We start from the raw sequence: 26122 nt of genomic DNA, 5'->3' as shown, positions 1-26122 counted from the left end.
CAGTGACTGAACAACAGCATCCTGCCTCTCTGCTTGTTTTAGACTTAGAATTTTTTATCTAAATAACTGCTCCAAAAACTCTCAAAGTCACCTAGTTAGTAATTCCACTTTGCAAATGAAGAAGAGAATTTCCAAGCTAGTTGACTCAGAACAGGATGCTAATAGGCCACAGTCACAGATTTGGACTCTATGTGGGCTGATTAGTAAGGGCAGGTGTCTCACAAAGGTGTGACTGGTGTCCTGAAAAGAACTAGGTGAGTATGCAGATGGTGCAGTAGACAGCCATCACTGCTAGAAGGAAGCAGTGTGGCTATTGAGTCAGTAGCACTGTCTTGGTAGTACAGCACATCTTAAAAGAGAGGAGAGAGAAAGCGGCTGGGAGGAGAAGAGGAAGGAGAGGAAAAAGAAAGGGAGAGAGAGAGGGAAAAGAAGGAAGGAAGGAGAGAGTGGGGAAGGGAAGGAAGGAGAGAATGAGGAAGGAAGGAGGAAAGAAAGCAAGAAATAATTGTCGACAAGTTCATGGAGATAAATAGTAAGGGAAGAATAGCAGAAGGAACCAGAACCTGAAGCATGGCGTGACCTTTAATCAGGGCTCTTATTCCTAGCAGGCTGTGAAGCAGCTTTGTCTTTACCTGCTCAATGGATCTCACAGTGCTGATGCACTGCTTTAATTTGGGAAGCCTTTCTCTTGAGAGACATGTCTTTTCTTGCTCTAAGTCTAAAGTGTTCCCAAGTGTGGCATTCTCCGTGACAGATGTACTACAGTTATGCTTTAGCTGACTCTAAACCCATAGCTTCCCTGTGCCTGAGTGGTCTATTTGATGTCCAAGAGTGGGTTTCCTTTGAGAGCATGTCTTTACTGGAATATCATCCAAGAAGGTAGGGAGGTGTAATCCCTTTGTTCTAAAACAGCCCCTGTGCAATTCGGTCACTCCATTCCCACTGCACAGCTATTCTTTCAAAAGGTCTTAGATGCATTTGCTGCTGTGTGAATACCCTAGACCTACTCCCTGGAAAGGCACTGTCCCATAGAGGCTTAAGAGTCCACTCCTTTCTAAACTTCTCCCAAGATTGCTCCAGTTCCACAAGACTCATTGTAAAGGAAAGAAATTTCAAAACTAGTTTAATGTTACCAAGGAGACAAGACTTTCTGGTGAATCTTTCGTTCATAGCTGTGCTTCTTATAGGAATCTCAGGGTCTTGTTCACAAAATCAACCACGTAACTGGCAGGACCAGCCAGTTCTGTACATCTGTGATTATTCTGCATGTCTGTTCCTCAGTGATGAAGTACTGCCATTCTTCTCTGAATTCTGACCTTCCCACCATCTTTCTTGAAGGAAGGCAGGACTGTAGCCAAGTGATACTGCTTTTGGAACACATGCCCCTTGTCTTCTACCAGGAGCTGAGCTCTTCCTGCCAGGGTTGATGTCTGCCGAAGGAGGCATGGCTTCTCTAACTCCCTCTTGCCCGTCCAAGAAAAAGGAATTTGTTTCCATCTACCAAGTAGTTTGCATTCTCTTTTAGAGCCTTGATTAGCTCAGAAAGGGCTAGAGTCTTGGTAAAATTCTTTCTCCATTGTTCTTACGCCTATAATGACTCAGAAAGTATGCAAAAGTTTGTTGCTATACAAGTCTGCTTTAAAATTCAAGGAAATTACCCCCTTTTAAACTTAACACTTGCTTTTCAGCATTTTTACTTGAGATGGCAGCCTAATTAATTACTCTACTGCTTGGAACCTAAGAAAAAAAAAAGAATTGAAAGGTGATTTTTTTCCCCTTGTGTTTCCTTATTGTGGTTTTATTGTAAATATATCTTTTGGCTTGCTTTTCTCTTACCTTTCTGCTTTGAATTTGTTAGTTAATATCAGTTAACATTTGTTTAGTAAAGACAAAGCATGAACAATTTAACATAGTAATACTCAGCACAGTGTTGTGGAATAATAGTCATTGATAAATTAACTGGGTCTTTTTTTCCTTTGTGTTTTGTGAAAATTCTTCAAACTGCAGAGAGCAATATAATCTATAATCTGGTAGAGATGGAGCTTATGCACCTGAAAATGTTGACATATTGAAGACAATCTGTTCCTTAAATCCCTTAGTGAGAAGCAGTCAGCACAGTTAAGCTGATACCTAGTTGACTAATGAGAAGGCAGGACCTGAAACACCTACACCTCTCACACCTCAGGCCATAGGACTCATTTAGACCATGGGGCAGAATGTCTGTTTTTCTAGTACCATGGGTTTAAATAATGAAATGCAAGTAGTTTCATAGAGGACAGTGACACAAAATTTCCTTTTCCTTTTTTCTGTTTTTTAAAGCAATGTATGTATGACACATATTGCTTGTTGTCATCCAAATCTCTTATTTTATTTTTAAAATAGCATTTGTTCAGTTTTTTTTCATGCAGAAAAGTATAAAGAATAAAAAAACTGCCCAATAATCTCATTCTTAGAGAATGCTTCTTGACATTTAAAAATAAAAATAATATGTTTTCATGACTTAAAACTCAGTACTGATAGGAACAAAATGAAAAGCAAATTTTTTTTTTGGTTTTAATTGTGAAATTTCAGATTCTGTCTGCCTGGGGATAGCTCCAGATATGTCCCTAAGAAGTGTCCAGATTTAAGAATAAAAGAACATGTAAAGATAAACCTTGAAAGTGGCAAGGGTGATAACATACAACATAATGCTTTTTATAAAACTAATTCCTGGATATTCAGAGAAGGTGACAGAAGAACTCCAAAATGCTGGAAAGTGCTGATCTGTTAGAAAAGTTCAGAACAGACAGGGCAGCTTTGAGGGGCTTATCTGAAGGTGTCGTAGAAACTGCAAAGAAAGGCTTCATTCTGTTTTTCAGGATTGGTGGATAATTTATGAACAAGAAAACAGTGACATGCTTCCATTCATGCATGTGTGAAAAGTAAATCACAGAGATTATGGGGTCAGCTCACCATATCAAAGTGAACTAAATGCACGATTTTTATGTGATCAGTTTTACAACACTTTTGTAAGAATGGTTATAGCTTTGAGCAACCTCTAAGATATTCTTCTGGCAATGAGTCTGATGATTATATGACAGCAAGACTTTCCTATTATGACATGTATGATGTATGTATTAAATCAGAACTGTGATTCATAGCCTCCCATTCTCAGGTAATAAATGTTAATGTGACAGTGTGTGTTGACCAGTTATTTCATCTCTGCCGACACTTTCCTTCCCCAGGCCATGAAAGTGACAGCACCTTCTAAGACCCAGAAATCACCGTGGGATTATGACTTTTTTATTTACAATGGCGTTGTAGACAAGACAGCCCCGGACTTCTTAGCTTTCAAGGAGCATTTCAGTTTGTCTTGGGGAAGTATTTTTTCTCTCTTGGAACACATCGAGAAGTTTCTCAAGGACTATGCGATACCAGAAGTCAAAATAAAAGCTAACAGTTTAGTAACGCTCCTTCCAGAGTTTGAGCTGAAGAATAAACTTACCAGATACGACCTTCTCTCAGTGTTCGAGAACCCAGTTGACATCCAAATGATGTTAAATCTTCCAGGACAGAGGTACAAGGGCCAGGATGGAAGGACAGAGGCTGCCATGAAGATCCAAGCCACGTGGAAATGCTACAAAGCAAGAAGACATTTCCTGTCTTATCGCCGGCAGAAGTGGGCATCAGGTGTCATCGCCATTGCGTGGCTCTTACATTGCCATAAGACCCGGCTCAGGAAGCTTCTGAAGGAATCACGTGAAAGACACCTGGAGAATTTCCGCATCCGAGCCAAGGTACACAAGGCTGCCAGCTGTTAAGGCAGACCTCTTTTTCTAAACATTTCTCGCTTGAACAGTTGCAGTAAGTTGTCTCTTTATCTTCCTTCTCTCTCTCCAACTCCCTACCCCCTCCACTCCCTTTAATGTACAATGCACAAACCCTTCATTTGTCTCTACATCATATTTTAGCCCTAATAAGGAATCAGGCTTTTGTGCCTGCAAAATCTGTTGCAATTTTTCTGTAGAAAAAAAGTCCCTTCACTTTGACTATGGTAGTTCTGTCAGAAAATCAATGTTTTAACTGCATTACCTTTTCTCCCTATATATACCTCCTGGGCACTTTAATTTGCTAGGGAAAAAAAAAATCCTCTCTTGTCTACATTGCTGTCACCACTTTGTCAGAAAGTATTTAAGTTTGCAGACAGCCTTTTAATTAGTGCTCACAATTTCATTTATGTTTGCTTTCTCTTTTTTTCATTCATATTCTGTTAATTAAGTGAGCTGCCTCTAATCTTCCCCTGCCAGTAGCATCATGTAGCCACCTAATTAAATTAATTGGGGAAGATGTTTTAAGTATGTAATTAAATCAATTAATATAATTTATGCCTGGCTTAACTGTACAGTGGAAAAACAGCTGAAGTTTGACTAGATGAATCCACTACAGCTTCCTGTCACTGATCAATGCTCTTCTTGATTTTTAGCATCTGGCAGCCAACTGGAATCGCATCAGGACCTCCAGGAGGACTATTATCCATATCCCATCATTAGGTATAACACTTTTGCCTGCAAATCTATCAGCAACCTCTATTACCCACCACATTATGGCTCCTTGATTGAGTTCAAGGAAGGCCCCTTGTTTTATTCAAATTGGTCTCGGCAGGAAAATGTTCTCAACATGATGAGAGTAATAACACAGGGCCCTCGCTCGAGACGGCGTTTAATTTGGGGATTAAGCAAATAAAGTCATTATGTGGGGGCTGCTATTCAGTGGAGAGGTGATTTGCTGTAATTCGCTTTCATCTGTATGAAATGAACTAAAAAGTTGTATTTTTCCCCCTGAAATAACAGATAATGTTTTCGATCTTCTTTAATGATGGAAGAACACAGGCTTGTGTGCGTTGTTGTTGTTACGCCAATAAGCCAGGATATTGCTTGTACACTGTTTTTAATCAAATGTGCAGTCAAAATGATAAGCTACATTCTCTGAAATTATTTAGTTCTAATTACGAGCAGATGGGATGCTTTATTTGCACCTAGGGCGCCTGAGCAAAAGGAAATGCTGTGTGAACAAGAATAATTAAGAAGTTGAATAGTGTTTTTTGCGCTTAAATAATCTGCAGTTTCATGTTAATTAGCACTAATGTAATTATTTAATTACATTTATGAATTGGGGAACTTAAAAGCTGTTGTCTGCAACACAGTAGTAAAATAGGTATGCCAAAATGATATTGGGAATTTCAGAAATGTGTGTTGGAAGTTCCTTTAAAACATCAACTGCTGTCAAAATGTTTGGGATTCATTTGCATCTTTGTTTTGTTTTGTTTTGCTTTTTATCTGTCAAGTGTGTTAAATTTCCTTGGTCGAGGCCAAATTTCCCAAGCTGACTTGATAAGTTTTGACAGACAGTAAAACTCATTGAATCTTCATGTTACATATTAAGGCCTTTTAAGTAGAGCAACGCATTAAGTGATCTATTGTAATGGAATTCTGGATTGCAATTTATTTGTGTATATGAGTTTGGGTACTTATGCATAGTATAGAAACTAACACATGAGAAGCAAAAAATTTTTAATAATTATGTAAATATAATTAAGATGATATGTTAAATTAATTAAAATTAGTAATAACAAAGTAATGTATACTTTCCTAGATTTTAAAGTATTTACATCTAAGTACTTGTAGAAAAGTTAAGAAATTACTTCAGTTGCATAGATACTTTTAGGTTAGATCTTTCTTCAAGACTCACGGAAGAAATTGGTTCCTTCCTGGGATGTAAGTGAGGTAAGACAGATCTGAATTTCATTCTAACTTAGGCTTTTGTTTTGGTGGGACTACTTTTGCACACAAAATTAGTTCACACACAGAAATTGCACTTGTAATTGATTACAACCAGAGAGGCTAATTGCAGACCCAATTAACTGGCTCAAGTCCTTAGAATAAGGTACAAAAGCCTTTTGCTTCTGCAACTAATTGTGGACCTGACCTGATATCATGTGGGAAATTTTGTCTTACAGGCTCTATTTTATTCAGAACTATAAATAGAAATAAGACCCCCACGCTTTTAGTGTTGACAAGCACAAAGTTATTATAAACCCAATTTCACAAATTTCTTCCCTCCTATACCCTACCTTCTGACTCTGCAGCCCCAAGCAGTCAGCCCTGCAGAAAGCCTAATAGAAAACAAGCCTCCAAAGAGGTCAACTTATGAAAGTAACAGTAATATAAATTGGTTAATAAAATATAATTTTAAATGAAGCTGTCTTAAAATTCCAAAAAGAGATTGCTGAATATAAATTAAGTAGTAGTCAAGAAGATCCCCTGGAGAAGGAAATGGCAACCCACGCCAGTATTCTTGCCTGGGAAATCCCATGGACAGAGGGACCTGGTGGGTTACAGTCCATGGGGTGGCAAAAGAGTCTGACACAACTTAGGGACTAAACAACAACAAAAATAACCTGGACAGAAGCTATAACTAGAAGACATTATTTTAAATCTGATAGTAAAATTAGCGTTCTTCTAGATTACTCATGCTCAGTTTAAATACATACTAAATTTGAACATTTTCTTTATTGCAGTAATTTTTGCTTGTTAACAACATAATAACCCATTTTAGGTGAGCAAGAAAAGTTGCTAATCATGTATTTTCTAAGAGATAAGAATAGGCTCAGATATTTTTTCTCAACTGAGTATTTAAAAAGCCCAATTTCAAATTTTCACAAGAGATTAATGCCTGGGCTTTGATCATATTGTGTTTGTTTCTAAAATATATGCTTTAGGTTATGAAATGACTGTGAACATTAAATTGGATTTAAATAACTTAAACTGTCATCTGGTACCTATACCACAGGCATAGTTCTCAAACCATACCTCCTTTTTTTGTTTTTTGTTTCTTTTAAGATTCCTTTCCTTCCTTATTAGTTGCTCAGTAGTGTCTGACTCTGTGACCCCATGGATGGTAGCCTTCCAGGCCCCTTTGTTCATGGAGTTCTCCAGGCCAGAATACTGGAGTGGGTTGCCATTCCCTTATCCAGGGGATCTTCCTGACCCAGGGATCGAACCTGGGTCTCCTGCATTGCAGGCAGATTCTTTACTATCTGAGCTACCAATGATGATAACATAACTTTTTCTTATATACACTTCCCCTGGGATACTTGAAGAAGATTTCAGCTGGCCACAACATGCCTACTTTGTCACCTGGAGACTGGAGACTTATCTACATAATTTATGATAATAGAAGTATATGAAAGTGAAGCAATTTTTTCTCTAAATACATGCCCCCTCAATCTATTCAATATAGTCATTTAATTCCCATAATTGAGAGGGATTCACTATTCAAAATCAGTTGGTAGGTGTGTAGGATTCAGGTACATATTTAATACAAGTTGCAGCCTTGTCCTCTGTTACTATTTCTGTAGGAGACTTCTAATCAGATCTGGTGTGGAATTAGCCCCAGAAATAATTATACCATGTGCCAACCAATTGGGCATGCACTAACTTATTTAAAACCCCAAAATGAAAGCTTAGTAGCTGATAACTGTATAATATATTACAGTTGTAGGCATTTGGTTATTTGTGGATGCAGTGTTGACGCACAGGAGTAATTGCATTCTCCAGACCCCAATCGCACAAAGGATGGCCTCTCAGTAGTTTTGACCACAAAATATTTACCATGTATTTAAAAATCTATGGCTTGATGAGCATGAAGACAATTATACACTGCAGAACCATCACCTCTTTGAAAGACATGACTTGCTGTTATATATTTTGGGAAGTACTCCCAGATGTAACAGAAAGTTTTAGCTATTTTTAACCAACAGGACAGGTAGGATGTTGTTGATTAATTGTCCAAAGAAACAGACTGGCTTTGTAATTTTATAAGATGATGAAAAGAAAGTAATCCTTTTCAGGTTATATAGTCTCATCTCTTAATTGGATATTGCACATTTTTATCATTTTTATTAATGAAATATAATTATAACAAAATAATCTACTATGGTTCATAGCAGGAATAGAATACTAGGGTCTATTTTAAGTAAAATCTATCAGTCAAGCTAAGTAAGAACTGCAATAAAGAATCCTAATTCCTCCAGAAAAATCAGAGGTCTAAATAAAACCTACAAACGAATTCTGCTCCCAGTTTCTTTGGGCAGGTTACTTCCTCCACTTTTAACTTAACCCCCGTGCTTCTTTATTACAGTGCATCACTTGCTGCTACTCTTAAGCTCACTGGCATTTTAAAACATGTCACCATTAAATGAGATGTGCCGAGTATGGGGTTCTGATACCGTGAACAGGTAAATGAGGCTGCTGCAACCAATTAAACTCCCAGTGATGACCGTCCTCTGTCACTTCTCTTCCGCCTTTAAAATACAAATAGGGAACAATGTATTGAGGTGGGATTTCCCTTTTCTCCACGTGATCTTTTATTTCATTGCCTATTTAATGGCAAAAAGGAATGTATATAGTTCAGCCTCGTTTTTTTTCCATCTGTGCATTATTTCAGCAAATTATTCTTGAGGCTAACAGAATTCCTGGTCTCCAAGATACTCCAGTCCATAATATTATGGATCCTGTTACTGCAAGGCTCATGAAAATGTTCTTCTGTTGCTCTGTATTGTCATAAAAGCCTGAAAGATAGAGAAACTAACTTTTATGCACAACTGCTATATCCCAAATGCTCATGAGACAGTTCCTTCCTAACCCCACTCCCGTTTCACCAGAAGGTAAGAACTGTGCTCACTTTCATTTGTGATCAGGTTTGAGACCAGAGCCCAGAGGAGTACATCTCGAATCACATTTTTACTGTGCCTCTGAGCACATTGACCCTTTTCTACTTTCCCACTTCAAGCTGACGACTCAAAGACACGATACATTTCTTCTGCTTTCACCTCAGGGCTGGGAAATCAGGACTTTCAGTCAAATCTTTGCAGCCTTCAAAGTGTATTTTGGCAAGAGCAATGGAATCCTCAGTTTAGTTATGATTCTGCCACACTAGATTTTTGAAACACATGTACTGCCAAGATCTTCCAGACAGCAGTTCCCAGAAAATCCAGATCTTTGGGGATCAGGAATAAAATATGCTTAAAACTTTCAAATTTCTTTATAGCCCCAATTAAAATGAAAACACATTTCTATTCATCCATATTGTATTCATCCAAATAATCCACATCAACATGCATTCACTGGTTAGATCAGGGTTGGTCCCATGACCTTGTAATATTAAATGACCCATTTGGACTTGAGCTATCTATCAGATGTTGTACCCTAAAATATAGAAACAGCATTCAAATGGGTGTCAAGTGATATCAGCTCCTGGCTTTTGATGAAATGATTAATATTAGGATATGGTTCAAAGAAAGTCTTACTTATACTAAGATAAAATATATTTTTCATCTCCTTATCATAAAAAATAATAAAATTTCTGCTCAGTGGTCCTCAAATTTACACTTGTAAAGACTATTGGAGACCCTAAAAAGTGTTGGTTTATGTGGGTTATATCTGCTTATATCTACCACATTAGGAACGAAAACTGAGATACTTTAAAAATAGTTTATATTAAAATAGCAATAGTAAGCACATTACCAATGTTAACCTAGGAAAACATATTTTTATTTTAAAAAGACCCTTTCTTTTCCAAAAAAAAAAAAAAATTGGTGAGAAGAATGGCATTAGTTGACAAGTTTGCAAATCTCTTAATAGAAGGTAGTAGGATTCTCCTGTCTATTTTGGCATCCAATACTGTTTTGGTTTAAGCATATGAAGAAAACCTGGCCTCACACAGATAAGTATTTGGAAAAGGGAGGAATACCTTTTATGTTTTATAGCCTTTTCAGATAACTGTGTAAACTCTACTTTGATTTTATATCAAAACTCAACAGTGATTATTTTTAAGATTTACTTTCAATGTGGAATGTGAAATCAATGAACTTATATTTTGTGGCAGGATAATATTGAAAAGGGGAAATGTCATCTTAGTATTATTTTGAAAAGAGTTTTATTTTATTTTTTTAATATAAATTTATTTATTTTAATTGGAGGTTAATTACTTTACAATATTGTATTGGTTTTGCCATACATCAACATGAATCTGCCACAGGTATACACGTGTTCCCCATCCTGAACCCCCCTCCCTCTTTCCTCCCCGTACCATCCCTCTAGGTCGTCTCAGTGCACCAGCCCCAAGCATCCAGTATCATGCATCGAACTGGCGATTTGTTTTGTATATGATATTACACATGTTTCGATGCCATTCTCCCAAATCATCTCACCCTCTCCCTTTCCCACAGAGTCCAAAAGACTGTTCTATACATTTGTGTCTCTTTTGCTGTCTCGCATACAGGGTTATCATTACCATCTTTCTAAATTCCATATATATGTGTTAGAGTTTTAACCTTCCAGGCCTCCTGTCCCCCAGGTCCCCAGACCACGCTTTGAGAATCACTGACTTTAGTTGCATACAGTGCTATGCCAGTCACTGACAAAAAGTTTGAATAAGAAAAAGTTTTCACTCTTGAGGGAAAGGCTTTCAGCACCATACAGAATCCATTTGGCCAGTTTGGTTTGAGAATGTTTTCAAAACTCAACAAAGATTTGAGTACCTCCTATGTTTCTTCTGTGTGCCTCATCAAAAATTTCTCTAATTTCCCTCCAAAGCCCCCTAGAACAGTTTTTAAATCTGTTTTTTGTTTGTTTGTTTTTGCTTTGTTTTTATTTTGGCTGCACTGGGTCTCTGTTGTGGTGTATGGGCTTTCTCTAGTTGCAGAGCTGAGACTTCTCAAGTTGCAGCATGTGGCTGAGTTGCCTTGCAGCATACAGGATCTTAGTTCCCTGACCAGGAATCAAACATCCCCTGCAGTGGCAGGCAGATTCTTAACCACTGGACCCCCAGGGTAATCCCAACTCTCAGCTTTATTTTCATCAAATTGGCACTAGATGTACCATACACATAACCCAGACAGGCCTCCTTCTTGCTGAATCTTATCTCCTACCTCAGTATCCTGTGCTTTCATACTTGCACAAGTAAGTAAAGTTAGGGTATAACCATAATGTCTAGATCACATTTCTCTAGATGACTGCAGGATGCTGATGTGCAATCATTTGTAAACTATGTTCCATGTTCCCTAAATTTTTATTATTAGAATCCAAAGTTTCGCTAATGTTTAACTTTTTATGAATTGGAACAATTCAAGATGATTTCTATAATAATGCCACCCTCGCTCAGCTTGCATCTTATATGCTTTCTTGAGTGGAAGAGAAACGGATAGAGTTAAAGCTACTGCTTTTGTAACCATGCGAATGCCCTTTGGAGTGTGTGATGCATTTGAACATTGCCTGTCAGGGTTTCCAAATGGGAAAAAGGTTGAGAACCACTTCTCCAGTTCATCAAACTGAGACATGGGTGACTCCCACCTCAGGTCAGAATGACGGGATGAATGACAACTATGTAGTAACTGGAAATTTGTTATTAACCCCCTCTCTGCCTCAGGTGCAATTGTACGGTATAGGACTTGGAGACAAAATAAAGTAGCAGTCAACCACAGAGTAATAAGCAGGGTTCAAGAATACTTGATTCCACTGCAACAGTAGGGGCCTGTCACAAAGGCACCCACAGTCCCGAGGAGTCACGGCCACTTAGCATGGCCTTGCTCATGTTCTTGGGGCTCTGCAGTTGCTGTGAAGGAAAAGTCATCCTAGCAGGACCAGGTTACTGGGTTGCAAACAGGCAATTAGATTCATCTGATAGGAGTTTGTGTCGGGGTGAAGACAGGGATGGGAAAGAAGATGAGGGCAGAAATTAAGATGGAAAAATGATAGCCAGTAACCGTTAATGGGCATCCTTGGTTCCACAGAAGATCAAAAGTATGGTAGTTGGAAAACTTCAGAGGGACAGCACTCAGGTACCATTTTTTCAATATGAAGCAGAGACAATAATATTTTGAGGAAATATGGAATACTTTATCAAACTATGAATACTTTGCAGATGATGAGGATGGCATAAGGAAAGAATCTGTATTCTTCTCTATAGTGGTAAGGAAGAGAGTGCGTCCCTTTATGCCAGTGCTGTTTTATTCTATGCTGATAAGGACCTAGAGAAAGCTACAAATCCCACTTACCATTCCTTGAATTCCCCAGAAATTCTCCAGATCAGAGAACCCAACTTCATGAGTGTTGAAAGGAGAGGAGGGAGTGAGTGACAAAAACACAATAGAGAAGGGGCTAAGAATTTAAAAGACAGATTCTTTGAGTAGGCTCTTCAGGCACATTTCCTTGACTCATTTGATCAGGAGTATCACAGATTCTTATTCTGATGGAGCTTACAGTCTGGCTAATGGAGGCCGGGTGATGCAGGGGCAAGGAGCGATGTACCACAAACAAGTAAACAAGCTAGCAAACGAACGTGTAATGACAAAATGAGAAAAGTGATGAAGAGAGCGTGTAAGAGAATGACAGTAAGGAGAGACTGAGAACCTTCTTAGAAAAGGGAAGTCAGGTCCATCTGACAGCAATTAGGGTCGAGCAGCTCCATAAGCTAGAAGAGCAGTATTTTGATAGCCCAAGTAATTTGTGCATGTTATAATAATGATTTCCCTACATTTAAGTAGAGCTCCTTTTGAGAACTTAAGTCTGGCTCAGCTGAGGTTAGGAAAAATAATAGTAACAACAATGATACTTACTGAGTGCTTATTCTGAGCTCTAATTAGGGATCTCAATCGCCCATCCCCCATCTTCCATTTAGAGATGAAAGGAGTACACTGTCTGGAGGGTGGTTCTTACTGGGAGTAAGGGAAAGTAGACAGTCGTAATGGTTTTCTCTTGCCCTCTGACCAGTCACCACAGCTTAGTGGCTGTTGTTGTTTAGTCACTCAGTTGTGTCTGACTCTCTGTGACCCCATGGACTGCAGCCTGCCAGGCTTCCCTGCCCTTCACTATTCTCCCAGCCTTTGCTCAAACTCTTGTCCACTGAGATGATGATGCCATCAACCATCTCATCCTCTGTCACCTGCTTCTCCTCCTACCCTCAATCTTTCCCAGCATCAGGGTCTTTTCCAATGAGTTGGCTCTTCACATCAGGTGGCCAAAGTATTGGAGCTTCAGCTTCAGCATCAGTCCTTCCAATGAATATTCAGGACTCCTTTCCTTTAGGTTTGACTGGTTTGATCTGCTTGCAGTCCAGGAGACTCTCAAGACTCTTCTCCAGCACCACAATTCAAAAGCATCACTTGTTTGGTGCTCAGCCCTCTTTATGGTCCAACTCTGACAACTGTGCATGACTACTGGAAAGCTATAGCTTTGACTATGTGGACCATGGTCAGCAAAATGATGTCTCTCCTTTTTAATACACTGAATAGTTTTGTCATAGCTTTTCTTACAAGGAGCAACTGTCTTTTCATTTCATGACTGCAGTCACCATCTGCAGTGATTTTGGAGCCCAAGAAAATAAAATCTGTCACTCTCTCTACTTTTTTCCATCTATCTGCCATGAAGTGATGGGACCAGAAAAAGAAATGCAAAAAAAAAAAGGAAAAGAAATGCAAAAAAGAAAAATGGCTGTCTGAGGAGGTCTTACAAGTAGCTGTGAAAAGAAGAGAAGTGAAAAGCAAAGGAGAAAAGGAAAGATATACCCATTTGAATACAGAGTTTCAAAGAATAGCAAGGAGAGATAAGAAAGCCTTCCTCAGTGATCAGTGCAAAGAAACAGAGGAAAACAATAGAATGGGAAAGACTAGAGATCTCTTCAAGAAAATTAGAAATACCAAGGGAACATTTCATGCAAAGATGGGCTCAATAAAGGACAGAAATGGTCTGGACCTAACAGAAGCAGAAGATATTAAGAAGAGGTGGCAAGAATACACAGAAGAAGTGTGCAAAAAAGATCTTCATGATTCAGATAATCACAATGGTGTGGTCACTCACCTAGAGCCAGACATCCTGGAATGTGAAGTCAAGTGGGCCTTAGGAAGTATCACTACGAACAAAGCTAGTGGAGGTGATGGATTTTCAGTTCAGCTATTTCAAATTTCAAAAGATGATGCCATGAAAGTGCTGCACTCAATATGTCAGCAAATTTGGAAAACTCAGCACTGGCCACAGGACTGGAAAAGGTCAGTTTTCATTCCAATCCCAAAGAAAGGCAATGCCAAAGAATGTTCAAACTACCGCACAATTACATTCATCTCACACACTAGTGAAATAATGCTCAAAATTCTCCAAGCCAGGCTTCAGCAGTACACAAACCGTGAACTTCCAGATGTTCAAGCTGGTTTTAGAAAAGGCAAAGGAACCAGAGATCAAATTGCCAACATCCACTGGATCATCAAGAGAGTTCTAGAAAAATATCTATTTCTGCTTTATTGACTATGCCAAAACCTTTGATTGTGTGGATCACAATAAACTGTGGAAAATTCTGAAAGAGACAGGAATACCAGACCACCTGACCTGCTCCTTGAGAAATCTGTATGCAGGTCAGGAAGCAACACTTAGAACTGGACATGGAACAACAGACTGGTTCCAAATAGGAAAAGGAGTACGTCAAGGCTGTATATTGTCACCCAGCTTATTTAACTTACATGCAGAGTACATCAGAGAAACACTGGGCTGGATGAAGCACAAGCTGGAATCAAGGTTGCCAGGACAAATATCAATAACCTGAGACATGCAGATGACACCACCCTTATGGCAGAAAGTGAAGAGGAACTAAAAAGTCTCTTGATGAAAGTGAAAGAGGAGAGTGAAAAAGTTGGCTTAAAGCTCAACATTCAGAAAACGAAGATCACGGCATCTGGTCCCATCACTTCATGGGAAATAGATGGGGAAACAGTGGAAACAGTGGCAGACTTTATTTTGGGGGGCTCCAAAATCACTGCAGAAGGTAACTGCAGTCATGAAATTAAAAGACACTTACTCCTTGGAAGAAAAGTTATGACAAACCTAGACAGCATATTAAAAAGCAGAGATATTATTTTGTCAACAAATGTCCGTCTAGTCAAGGCTATGGTTTTTCCAGTGGTCATGTATGGATGTGAGAATTGGACTATAAAGAAAGCTGAGCACTGAAGAATTGATGCTTTTGAACTGTGGTGTTGGAGAAGACTCTTGAGAGTCCCTTGAACTGCATGGAGATCCAACCAGTGCATCATAAAGGAAATCAACCCTGAATATTCATTGGAAGGACTGATGTTGAAGCCGAAACTCCAATACTTTGTCCACCTGATGCAAAGAGCTGACTCATTTGAAAAGACCCTGATGCTGGGAAAGATTTAAGGCAGGAGGAGAAGGGGACGACAGAGGATGAGATGGTTGGATGGCATCACTGACTCAAATGACGTGAATTTGGGTAAATTCCGTGAGTCCGTGATGGATAGGGAGGCCTGGCATGCTGCAGTCCATGGGGTCGCAAAGAGTCAGACCCAACTGAGCAACTGAAGTGAACTGAACTGATGGGACCATATCCCATGATCTTAGTTTTTAGAATGTTGAGTTTTAAGCCAGTTTTTTCACTCTGCTCTTTCAGCTTCATCAAGAGGCTCTTTAGTTCCTCTTTGCTTTCTGCCATAAGGGTGGTGTCATTTGCACATCTGAGGTTGTTGATATTTCTCCCAGCAATCTCGATTCCAGCTTGTGCTTCATCCAGCCCAGCATTTCTCACGATGTACTCTGCATATAAGTTAAATAAGCAGGGTGACAATATACAGCCTTTCCCAATCTGGAACCAGTCCATTTTTCCATATCTGGTTCTAACTGTTGCTTCTTGACCTGCGTACAGATTTCTCAAGAGGCAGGTAAGGTGGTCTGGTATTCCCATATTTTTAAGAATTTTTACAGTTTTTGTTTCCACAGCTTACTGGCTAAAACAATACAAATTTGTTGCTTCATAGTAATAATTCTGTAGTTGAGACGTGTGCTGCTGCTGCTAAGTCACCTCAGTCATGTCCGACTCTGTGTGACCCTATAGGTGGCAGCCCACCAGGCTCCCCCATCCCTGGGATTCTCCAGGCAAGAACACTGGAGTGGGTTGCCATTTCCTTCCCCAGTGCATGAAAGTGAAAAGTGAAAGTGAAGTCCCTCAGTTGTGTCCGACCTTCAGCGACCCCATGGACTGCAGCCTTCCGGGTTCCTCCATCCATGGGATTTTCCAGGCAAGAGTACTGGAGTGGGGTGCCATTGTGAAAGGAGCTAAAATCAAGGTGTAGACAGGGCTGCATTTGCCAGAGGCTATAGGGAAGGATTTGTTTTCTGACCCTTTCCAGCTTCTGGAAGCCACCCACCATGGAATGAGCAAGGAAGGCCCATGGCCCGCTTCCTCCATCTTTAAAGCCAGCAACGTGGCTTCTCCACGCCTTTCTTCTATAGTCACCTGTTCCCGTTTCAAGGTCCTTGTGATGGCATTGGGTCCAGCCAAATAGTCTGGGAGAATCTCCTTATTTTAAGGTCAGCTGATTCGAAATCTTTATTCCGTTTGCAGCTTTATTTCCCCTTTGCCATGTAACCTAGCATATTCCCAGTTCTGGGGATTAGCACAGGGACAGCTTTGGAGGCCATTATTCTGCCTGACATAGCAACTGAAAACAAAAATGAGAAAATTGGCAAAAGCTCTTTGCCCCTCTGGTGTTCTCTCCTCACACTGGGAGTCTTGTCTTCTCTCTCAGTTGACACAAGCACATTTGTCACAAGAGTTAAAGATGTGGTATCTGAACTATATAATAACTTGTAAGTTTATGTTACCTTGGAAAAGAGACAAGGGACTTACCCAAGTTTCCTTATCTGTAATGAAGAGGGTTGAAGTAGAAGCTTTCTCAAAACTCCTCTGGTGTTTCTAGTCGCATATCCATGACTTCGCAGATTGTATTCCAGAGTATGATGTTTCATTGCCACCGGCCATGTCTGCTGAACTTCTCAGGTCCACAACATCCGTGCTGACAATTTCCTGGTTAAGTCACTATTGTATTTAATATATGCTGCCCACACCCATGAGGTCTTTTCACCCCGGTGTCAACATGTATACTTTGTGGATGTACAAAACGTAAGAATAAATCTGACTTTTTAAAAAATCAACTCCTAACTTCTGTTCTGCTGATGGCAATGTGCTTTGCAATGTATCTTGCCCATGTGGAATGATCTGTTGCTTGTGGCAGAATTTATTTTTGCTGTTACAAGCTTTGGAAGTCCTCATACCTTGTAATTTTAAAATACCTTCTGTTTACACAGTAACTTACAGTTTACAAAATATTTTCCTATCAGTTGTTCCATATGATCCTCTGTAACAACGCCCTGAGATTGTTAATATACAGTTCTGTAATATGGGTATATTTGTAGGGTTAACTGAGTAAACATTTTATCATAATCCTGCATGACACTCTATATGCTCCTTGATCAGGGTAACAAAGGTACTGAGTAATCTTTTGGAAAACTGACCTCAAGTAATTGATTGAAACATGGACTTACTCACATGCTGCATATGTGGCAAGAACGTGATCAGACATCCTTTATATTTTAAATTGGACATCATTTTAATGAGCCATCTCACACTGCCTTTTATCTTTACTTTTGAAAGGAAATGCGTTTGTAGAATGCTCTCAGGCACTTTTCTTAATCATACTTTATTCTCTAGGCATTTTCCTGCCTTCTTATAGTCTTGATAGATGATATTCACAATACATCTTCCTAAACATTTATCTGAGTATAGACAGAATTATACATATGCAAAATCCCAAGAGTGACATTATTGCAACTGCACATCAAGGTGGCCTTGCTTGTAGCTGTCTATATTAACTTTCATACATGGAAGAGTTCCCCAAATTATTTTAGAAATTAATAATTTTTCAAAAATAATTCAAATAGCCCTCTTGTCCTTCTGCCTTTTTAGTTCTTAAGCTCATCTTCATAAAGCTAAAGGGAGACTTTTAGATGAATTGTAAACTCATTTAATTTCCAGACGTTGTCTAGTGTTTAAACACTAACATCAAAGCAAAGAGCCAATTATCAGAGTTCATTTGATCTGAAGCCCTGTTGCCTGAATTGCTATAGTTTTCCTTATGCTGAAAAGGAAATCTGTCACATCTCGAAGATGTAGTATTTAAAATCACTTTATCTACAGCAGTTTAACTTGAAACATGTGTTTGGGCTCACTAACCACAAGGAGGCATTGAAGCATCTCTTCAAAATGTGAAAAGCAATTTTATTATTTTTTTTAAAAGTTACACCTACAGTTGCTGAATTTTGTATAAACAAATATGCATATTTGTGAGTGTGCATGCTTTTTAAGTTCGTGTTTTGATCCACTTTTTAATTTTAACCCCTGAAGTAGCAGGAATTTTTCCTGCGGTAGAAGATTTTGGGACAATAATTCACACGCCTTCTGCCGTTCCAATGGACACCAAAGAAATGGTGGGGCTTTCATTGGTACTGACAAAGTACCTACTTTAACCTCTATTGCTCTTTAAAGTTAAATAAATATGCTTCTGTGTAAGCAGAAGCATATTTCTTTAGTATTTAGAGTTATTTAAATACATAGTTGCAACAGCAAGGGTTTTGTCTGAAATCTGAGTATCAGTTGAGAATGATTCCAGGACATACTTCAAAATGTCACATCAGATGCATGGATTAAAAAGGTAAAATATTTTTAAAATCTGGGCATAATGTTCTTACGTGCTCTTTTGAACATTCGTGTTAAATTGCCAAAATTTCCCCATGTTTCTGTGATCCTGATCCCCAGCAGCTTTGTTGGTATTGAAAAATATGAACCTCTCTGTTGCAGAATATGCTGCCTAGCACATCCTCCATCCTCCAGAGTAATGCTTAATCCCTTGAGGAGCAAGGACCTCATTGTTAGGAGTTGGATTGTTTCTGTAAGACGCTTCAGAGATGATTCTTTTCTGGAAATGTGGACCATGACACTGAAATCCTCATGTGCCATCTTACCATATTGACTTGCTCTTTCTGAATTTTGACATCTGGTTTGCCTTTTAGGTTATTCCCAGCCTGTGCGACAAAATATTGCCGATTTCAACACACAGCAGAACACGCAGCTGGGGAGGCTGTGTGACATCTTAGGTATAGTAAATACTTTTACACAAATGGCTCTTCACGATGTTTTATCAATGAATGTTGATTAAATGTGTTTGTTTTCACTCTACAGAGAAAAGGCTTGTACTTTTCTTTGAAAAGTACTTCTAGTTGTAGGGCAATTGAATGTTTCGTTTTTAAAGAACATATTTATAGTAAAGTCAACTTGAATAAATGAGTGGCATTTTAACCAATATACTTGGGTAATTTTCTAATTCTCTTTGCTGCAGGATTGAATAAGGATTTCTCTCCTATAGCCCCAACTCTTCTTCTTTTACCAAATCTGGCTGTGAAGAAAGTCAACATTTTATATCTGTGTCAATATTGTCTATTATATTATGAGGAATGAGTGGAAGGTGTCAGAACTATGGTTTTGCACATTGTGTTTTCATTATAAGAATAAGAGGGGAATGAAGATAGATTTAAAAGAAGCTTCTATTTAAATATGTATCATCTGGTTATGAGAAAACAGAAAGTACCTAGTGAAGGGAATTCTTAGAAACACAGACCTTGAGTGATAGAGACATCTTTGTAAAAGTCGAGTTCTAGTACTGGTTTGGTCAGTTTTAAATCAGACACCAACCTGGGGCCCAGAAAGAAGGATACAAGAATGTTATGGCTTTGTTTGACACTGTTTGAAATGAGGTTTAATGAATAAAAGTTTCAAAGCCTAAGCAATAATATTGAATCAGTATGGGAGATCCTGGCCAAAAAACAAAAACTAGCCTTTTTTAAAAAAATAAGTTTCCAAGTAAGAACTTCTTAGTATTGCTAAAATATAATTCCTTTGGCCCTTATTTAAGCAAAACAAGGAAGAATTTTAAATTATCAATGACCAATTTAGCTGGCTCCCTGGAATGACATACTTTACATGATTCATATATATTTCAGCATCATTATTATTTTATAAATGCCATTTGGTAACAAAAATACATCAGTACTAGAAATTTACAGTGTCCTAAAATAATAATAGGGTAATTGCTTTAATCTATTATCTAGGCACTAATATTGTTTTTCAGCCTTACAAAAATTATTTTAATGACTTAAGATTGATTTGTTGGTGCTGAGCTATTTCAACTAAAAACCTGACTGGGTGGAAACCACTGAAGTGCAGCAGAGGGCAGGCTTTGCTCTAATTTATTTGGATTACTTTTTTTCTTTAGCTTTTTATATACCCTTCTGTATATTTATAGTCCAAACCATCACCAAAGAATTTCTTTACAAAGGATTCTCTTTATTAGAGAAAACTTAAACATATTAGGCTTCTATTTTAAATAACTCAATAATTCAGCCTTATGTCTACCTGCAATGGAAATTTGCTAATATGAACCTTTCTGAGATATTAGAACCAAATGCCTTTTCTTTGTATACCATCTTCATGACATAGCAATGCAATCCTAAAACCCCTTCAAGAGAAGTAATAAAAGTTTATAGATAAATGAGAAGAGAGGAAAAGTACTTGCTTGTGAAGTAAAAAAATATAAAGAAACTAGAAAAATAAGTGGTAATTTGTGGAAGAATCAATGATTTCATTTTTTAAATTCTGTTAATTCCTAGTAAAGTGTGTTGATTTTTCTGCTTATTCAGGGGAAACAAAGGTAATCTGATCACACATTAAGACGTGTTCAGATATTGGCTGTAAAGTCAGGGTATCAGGTGGGTGACCTCAGTGGCTAATGTTTTCAACTTCTAGATGAGTTTAAGCAAGAGAGTGACTGATACTGACTATTGACTAGCAATCAAAACAATTTCATCTTCTCATTAATTCCTTTCCAAAATCACCAATTAATTTTGAATATTTGTCGATCCACAATCAAACTGGATAATACTGGATATTACTGTTAGTGATATAACATTCCTTTGCCCAAAATGAGCAGGAAAGGTAAAATTAACAACATGATTTCTTATTATCTGTAACCCAGAAATTTCTTCCCAAGAAAAATTTAGTTTTCTTGCTCTATGGAATCTTTATTATTTTTGTTGTTTGTTTTTGCGTCCTCTTTTTATACTTAAAACCCCCACTAGTTTGGTTTTAAAAACCACTAGTTTGGTAAGATACTAGACTTTTATTGAAAACACAAGATTTGTGATGACTAATTTGATCATTCAACAGTTGAATACAAGTTTTGTAACTGCTGTCTCCTCGGTTAATTTATTTTGAGGCTCATATGGCAATGTGCTTTCGACATTAAGTAGGAGCCACTTAAGTATTTATATTTATGGAGCACTTACTCTGGGCCCACCTCTGGTCCAGTTCAGCAGATACTGCTTCTAGCCACAAAATGCTCCTGCATGCTGTGAATCTCACTATCGTGTATGACTTTCAACTTCCGGAGCCTCTCCATTCTCCCAGATCCCTTTGGTCAACTCACAAATATTTATCGAGCGACTCCTGCACAGTTGACATTGTACCAGGGCATGGGGGGTTTCTTTTAAAAGCATACACCTTACCTTTAAAGAGTTTGGAGAGACAAGATCAAAGGATTTGGAACAGCAAGATGGAACAGCAGAGGACACTACTTCATCGTGTTGCATCTTCAGGCACTGATGGAAAGGAGCGCGAGTGGGGAGGGCGAGGTGTAGAATCACTGTTAGCTGGCCCGGTCAGGGTGGACTTAGGGGCAGATTGGTGAATCTGTATTGTTAGTTGAGCACTTATGGTGTGCTGGATACTGCACCAGGTGCATTATGTGAGTGTGTATGTGTGTGTGTGTTCTTTCATTTCATACTCTCCCAAACTCTGTGCCCTGGGTGATTTGATTCTCTGTTTACAAAGGAAGAAACCAATGCTTAGAAAGATTAAATAATGTACCCCAGCCTGCATGCAGCTGAGCAAGAATTTAATCATTCTGTGCTCTGTACACTCTGCCAAACTGAACAGAGGAGTCTTAAAATCCTCCCCTCTCCACCCTGCTTGATGAAGGAGACAGTTTACAGTGCTTCCTCCTCTGACCTTTCCTGGGCACCTGTTCTGCATGTGCCATGGATCTACCGCCCTCCACCATGTTTTAGGGCTGTCCGGACACAACTGAGCAACTTCACTTTCACTTTTCACTTTCATGCATTGGAGAAGGAAATGGCAACCCACTCCAGTGTTCTTGCCTGGAGAATCCCAGGGACGGGGGAGCCTGGCAGGCTGCCGTCTATGGGGTCGCACAAAGTTGGACACGACTGAAGTGACTTAGCAGCAGCAGTAGCAGCAGCAGTACACGTGAAATGTGGCTTCTCACAGGCAACATCTCAGTTGCTTTGATTCCTGTATTTCCTTTCGTGTCTAGCAAAGTGCTTTGTCCCTAGTGATCAGTCAGTTATTTTAAGAATGAATGAGTGACTCCATTGGCTGCTGATTTCCTGTCCATACTCACTAAAATATTCTGCAGCCTGGAGTGGGTAATCTCATCTCACTATTCCATTTGGATGGGAAATTTAATTAGGATTTCTTTCTATGCACATAAGAAGAAGCACATCTTAAGAAGGAGAATAGTTAAATTAAGATAGTGTTTCCCTTAAACCAAGAATCACTAGATGTCCTATTTAAGTAATATAGTCCTCTTTGGGAATGGAGAAAGGAAAAGGTTGCTTTCCTGAAATAATCATTGCTATGGTCATAATCAGACCATTTATTTGGATAGAACAATCCCAAGTCCAAGCAGAATAAGAAATTGCAATTTCATCAGCTTTCTAAAGTTAATAGCTTGGTTTTATAATTTACCAAAGTTAATGGGATGAATTTTAAAAGCAGTATGCAGTTCCCATTGAGGTTAATGGGAGTTTGGGGGCTAAATCCCTATGTATTTATTTGAAAGTACAATTCCATGGTATCTCTCAGTTCTCCTTCTGAAGTAATCATTGTGTATACTTTTTGGTAATGGCGTTGTCTTTTTTTTTTTTTAGAGAAATGCTAAAGTTTAAAAAGTCCAGTTGAATTGCTAGGATCTGTGCAAAACCAATCTAAATTAACTTGAATGTGGCTTTTGGATATGCTCTTTATTTTAAACTGCACAACATCAATCCGATGCCAGAGTTCGTAATGTCATTTACCTTTATACCAGTAATTAACATTGCGCCTGTTGTCTTCAGATGCCAAAGTGAGCGTCATCTACATCTGCTCCCATCGAATGAATGACGAGTTACTGCTGTATTACAATAAAATCCTGAGTCTACAGGCAGCTGTCAAATCGGGGAACCTTGAGGACAGAAGTGACCTGCGGGACAGGTTCAAAATTATCACCCCTGAAGCTATAAACATCTTCACTGTGAGTTTGTCTTCTAATTACTACAGCTTCGGGGATGCAGTAAAATTAAATTGGAAATTTTATAACTTGCAACGCTCTGGTACACATCAGTGAAATATTATTGCAAGTTTAACAGCTTTACTGATTAGACTACTAGTTGGACTGTAGGAAATAAATATCCCAGTTTAACTTGCAGACTTGACTGAGCTACTGCTGCCCAGTCTCTCTGTAGCTGAAGCCTAATTGTAGTTATTGGGCTGTACCATCAAGCAGGTGAATTTATAACATCTACGGTTGCTTTTTCTTAATTTTGTGTGGAGAACACCAAGGCAGAGAAAGGCTGGGGCCTGCCTGTGGCCACAAGCCTAGTTAGGGACAGCCTTTAGATCAAGGCCTCTGTTTTCTGATTTCCAAACTAGTATTCCTTGTTACAGGCATCCCTGGTGGCTCAGTGGTAAAGAATCTGCCTGCCAAGCAGGAGACACAAGTTTGATCCCTAGGTCAGGAATATCCCCTGAAGAATGAAATGACAACCCATTCCAGTATTCTTGGTTGGGAAACCCCATGGACAGAGGATCCTAGTGGGCTAGAATCCATGGGATCACAAAAGAGTTGGACACAACTTAGTGACTAAAAACAAGAACAAATTCCTTGTGATTCCATGGGTTTTTTTCCCTCCAGGGGAATTTGGTCTTATATGCTGTATCACAGGACTCATCATGAACAAGGTTCAGTTTTTTTTTTAAACTTTTTTAGAAACTGATTTTTAATGAGTGGAATGCATTCTGAGTGGAATCTTATCCCTAGACAAGAACTTTTGGGAAATTCATGGAAACATGATGGCAGCGTTTTTAGAATAAGGCAGTGCAAGAGACGGCATGAAATGAATTTCTCCATGTTTTAGCAAGAATTTAAACTTTCCATGGTAAACAATCAACATTTTAATACCTAATAGTCTATATACTTTTGAGCAGTGTCTGAATTTGCTGATAAAGATAACTTTCTTCATTCACAAGTGCAATGCACCCAAATCAACTGTCAATCATCAGAGAAACCAATTGCATGGTTCATGTAGGAAGTATTATCGATGTGTTGAGTTACTACCCATTGACACTTCAGATGCACGATTTGACCAAAATCATGGGGAGGGGACAGTGGAATCAAGGGATGCTATAGCATTTCTACTTTGCTTGTGTACTCACTGAATTTTACTCTTCTACCAAATGGCCACCTGGTGTGAAGAACTGACTTATTGGCAAAGATCCTGATGCTGGAAAAGATTGAAGGCAAAAGGAGAAGAGGGTGGCAGAGGATGAGATGGCTGGATGACATCACTGACTCAATGGACATGAATTTGAGTAAATTCTGGGAGACAGTGAATGACCAGGTAGCCTAATGTTCTGCAGTTCATGGGGGTCACAAACAGTCAGACATGACTTAGCGAGATGGAACAACAACAACAACCAAAATGAGGATTCTGCTTTTTCATAATAGGATACCTCAATATTCCCATAAGAGCTCTCTGCCTAGCTCTATTTCATTGGCATCACTTGGCTGTGGAAGAGGTAGCAAGGGCAGGAGCAGAACAAGCAAGAGAAAAAGGGCCACTTTTGCCACTTATGTATAATCTTAGGAACTTCCTAATATCTCTATCAATGCAAGGATTGTTTTGGTGCTTCCTAGTTATTCCCTATCCTCAATGTCAGAGTTACTGTGGATATTGGGAAGCAAGAAGGAAAAGAACTACCATTCAGTTCAGTTCAGTTGCTCAGTCATGTCCGACTCTTTGCGATCCCATGAATCGCAGCACGCCAGGCCTCCCTGTCCATCACCAACTCCTGAACTTCATCAGACTCACGTCCATCAAGTCAGTGATGCCATCCAGCCATCTCATCCTCTGTTGTCCCCTTCTCCTCCTGCCCCCAGTCCCTCCCAGCATCAGAGTCTTTTCCAGTGAGTCAACTCTTTGCATGAGTTGGCCAAAGTACTGGAGTTTCAGCCTCAGCATCAGTCCTTCCAAAGAAATCCCAGGGCTGATCTCCTTCAGAATCGACTGGTTGGATCTCCTTGCAGTCCAAGGGACTCTCAAGAGTCTTCTCCAACACCACAGTTCAAAAGCATCAATTCTTCAGCCCTCAGCCTTGTTCACAGTCCAGCTCTCACATCCATACATGACCACAGGAAAAACCATAGCCTTGACTAGACGGAACTTAGTCGGCAAAGTAATGTCTCTGCTTTTGAATATGCTATCTAGGTTGGTCATAACTTTTCTTCCAAGGAGTAAGCGTCTTTTAATTTCATGGCTGCAATCACCATCTTCAGTGATTTTGGAGCCCCCCCAAAATAAAGTCTGCCACTGTTTCCACTGTTTCCCCATCTATTTCCCATGAAGTGATGGGACCAGATGCCATGATCTTCGTTTTCTGAATGTTGAGCTTTAAGCCAACTTTTTCACTCTCCACTTTCACTTTCATCAAGAGGTGTTTTAGTTCCTCTTTCTGCCATAAGGGTGGTGTCATCTGCATATCTGAGGTTATTGATATTTCTCCCGGCAATCTTGATTCCAGCTTGTGTTTCTTCCAGTCCAGCGTTTCTCATGATGTACTCTGCATAGAAGTTAAATAAGCAGGGTGACAATATACAGCCTTGACATATTCCTTTTTCTATTTGGAACCAGTCTGTTGTTCCATGTCCAGTTCTAACTGTTGATTCCTGACCTGCATACAGATTTCTCAAGAAGCAGGTCAGGTGGTCTGGTATTCCCATCTCTTGAAGAATTTTCCACAGTTTATTGTGATCCACATGGTCAAAGGCTTTGGCATAGTCAATAAAGCAGAAATAGAT

At 39.1% G+C, this 26122-nt stretch overlaps 1 protein-coding gene across 1 annotated transcript in view; it reads left to right on the top strand.

Annotated features, from left to right (window-relative positions):
• Positions 1–26122, top strand: part of LOC120860867 (IQ domain-containing protein H-like) — a 225239-nt gene that overhangs the window by 103905 nt on the left and 95212 nt on the right. The window contains exons 8-11 of the mRNA XM_040236570.1: positions 3177–3776; positions 4463–4529; positions 18948–19031; positions 23124–23299. Coding sequence (XP_040092504.1) covers positions 3177–3776; positions 4463–4529; positions 18948–19031; positions 23124–23299 — 927 coding nt within the window. The remainder of the gene's footprint in view (positions 1–3176; positions 3777–4462; positions 4530–18947; positions 19032–23123; positions 23300–26122) is intronic.

The sequence above is a fragment of the Oryx dammah genome, unplaced genomic scaffold (genome assembly GCF_014754425.2).
Source record: "Oryx dammah isolate SB20612 unplaced genomic scaffold, SCBI_Odam_1.1 HiC_scaffold_11209, whole genome shotgun sequence".
NCBI classification, from domain to species: domain Eukaryota; kingdom Metazoa; phylum Chordata; class Mammalia; order Artiodactyla; family Bovidae; genus Oryx; species Oryx dammah.
Note: the sequence above shows the minus strand (reverse complement) of the source record. Positions and strands in the feature narration are given on the sequence as shown.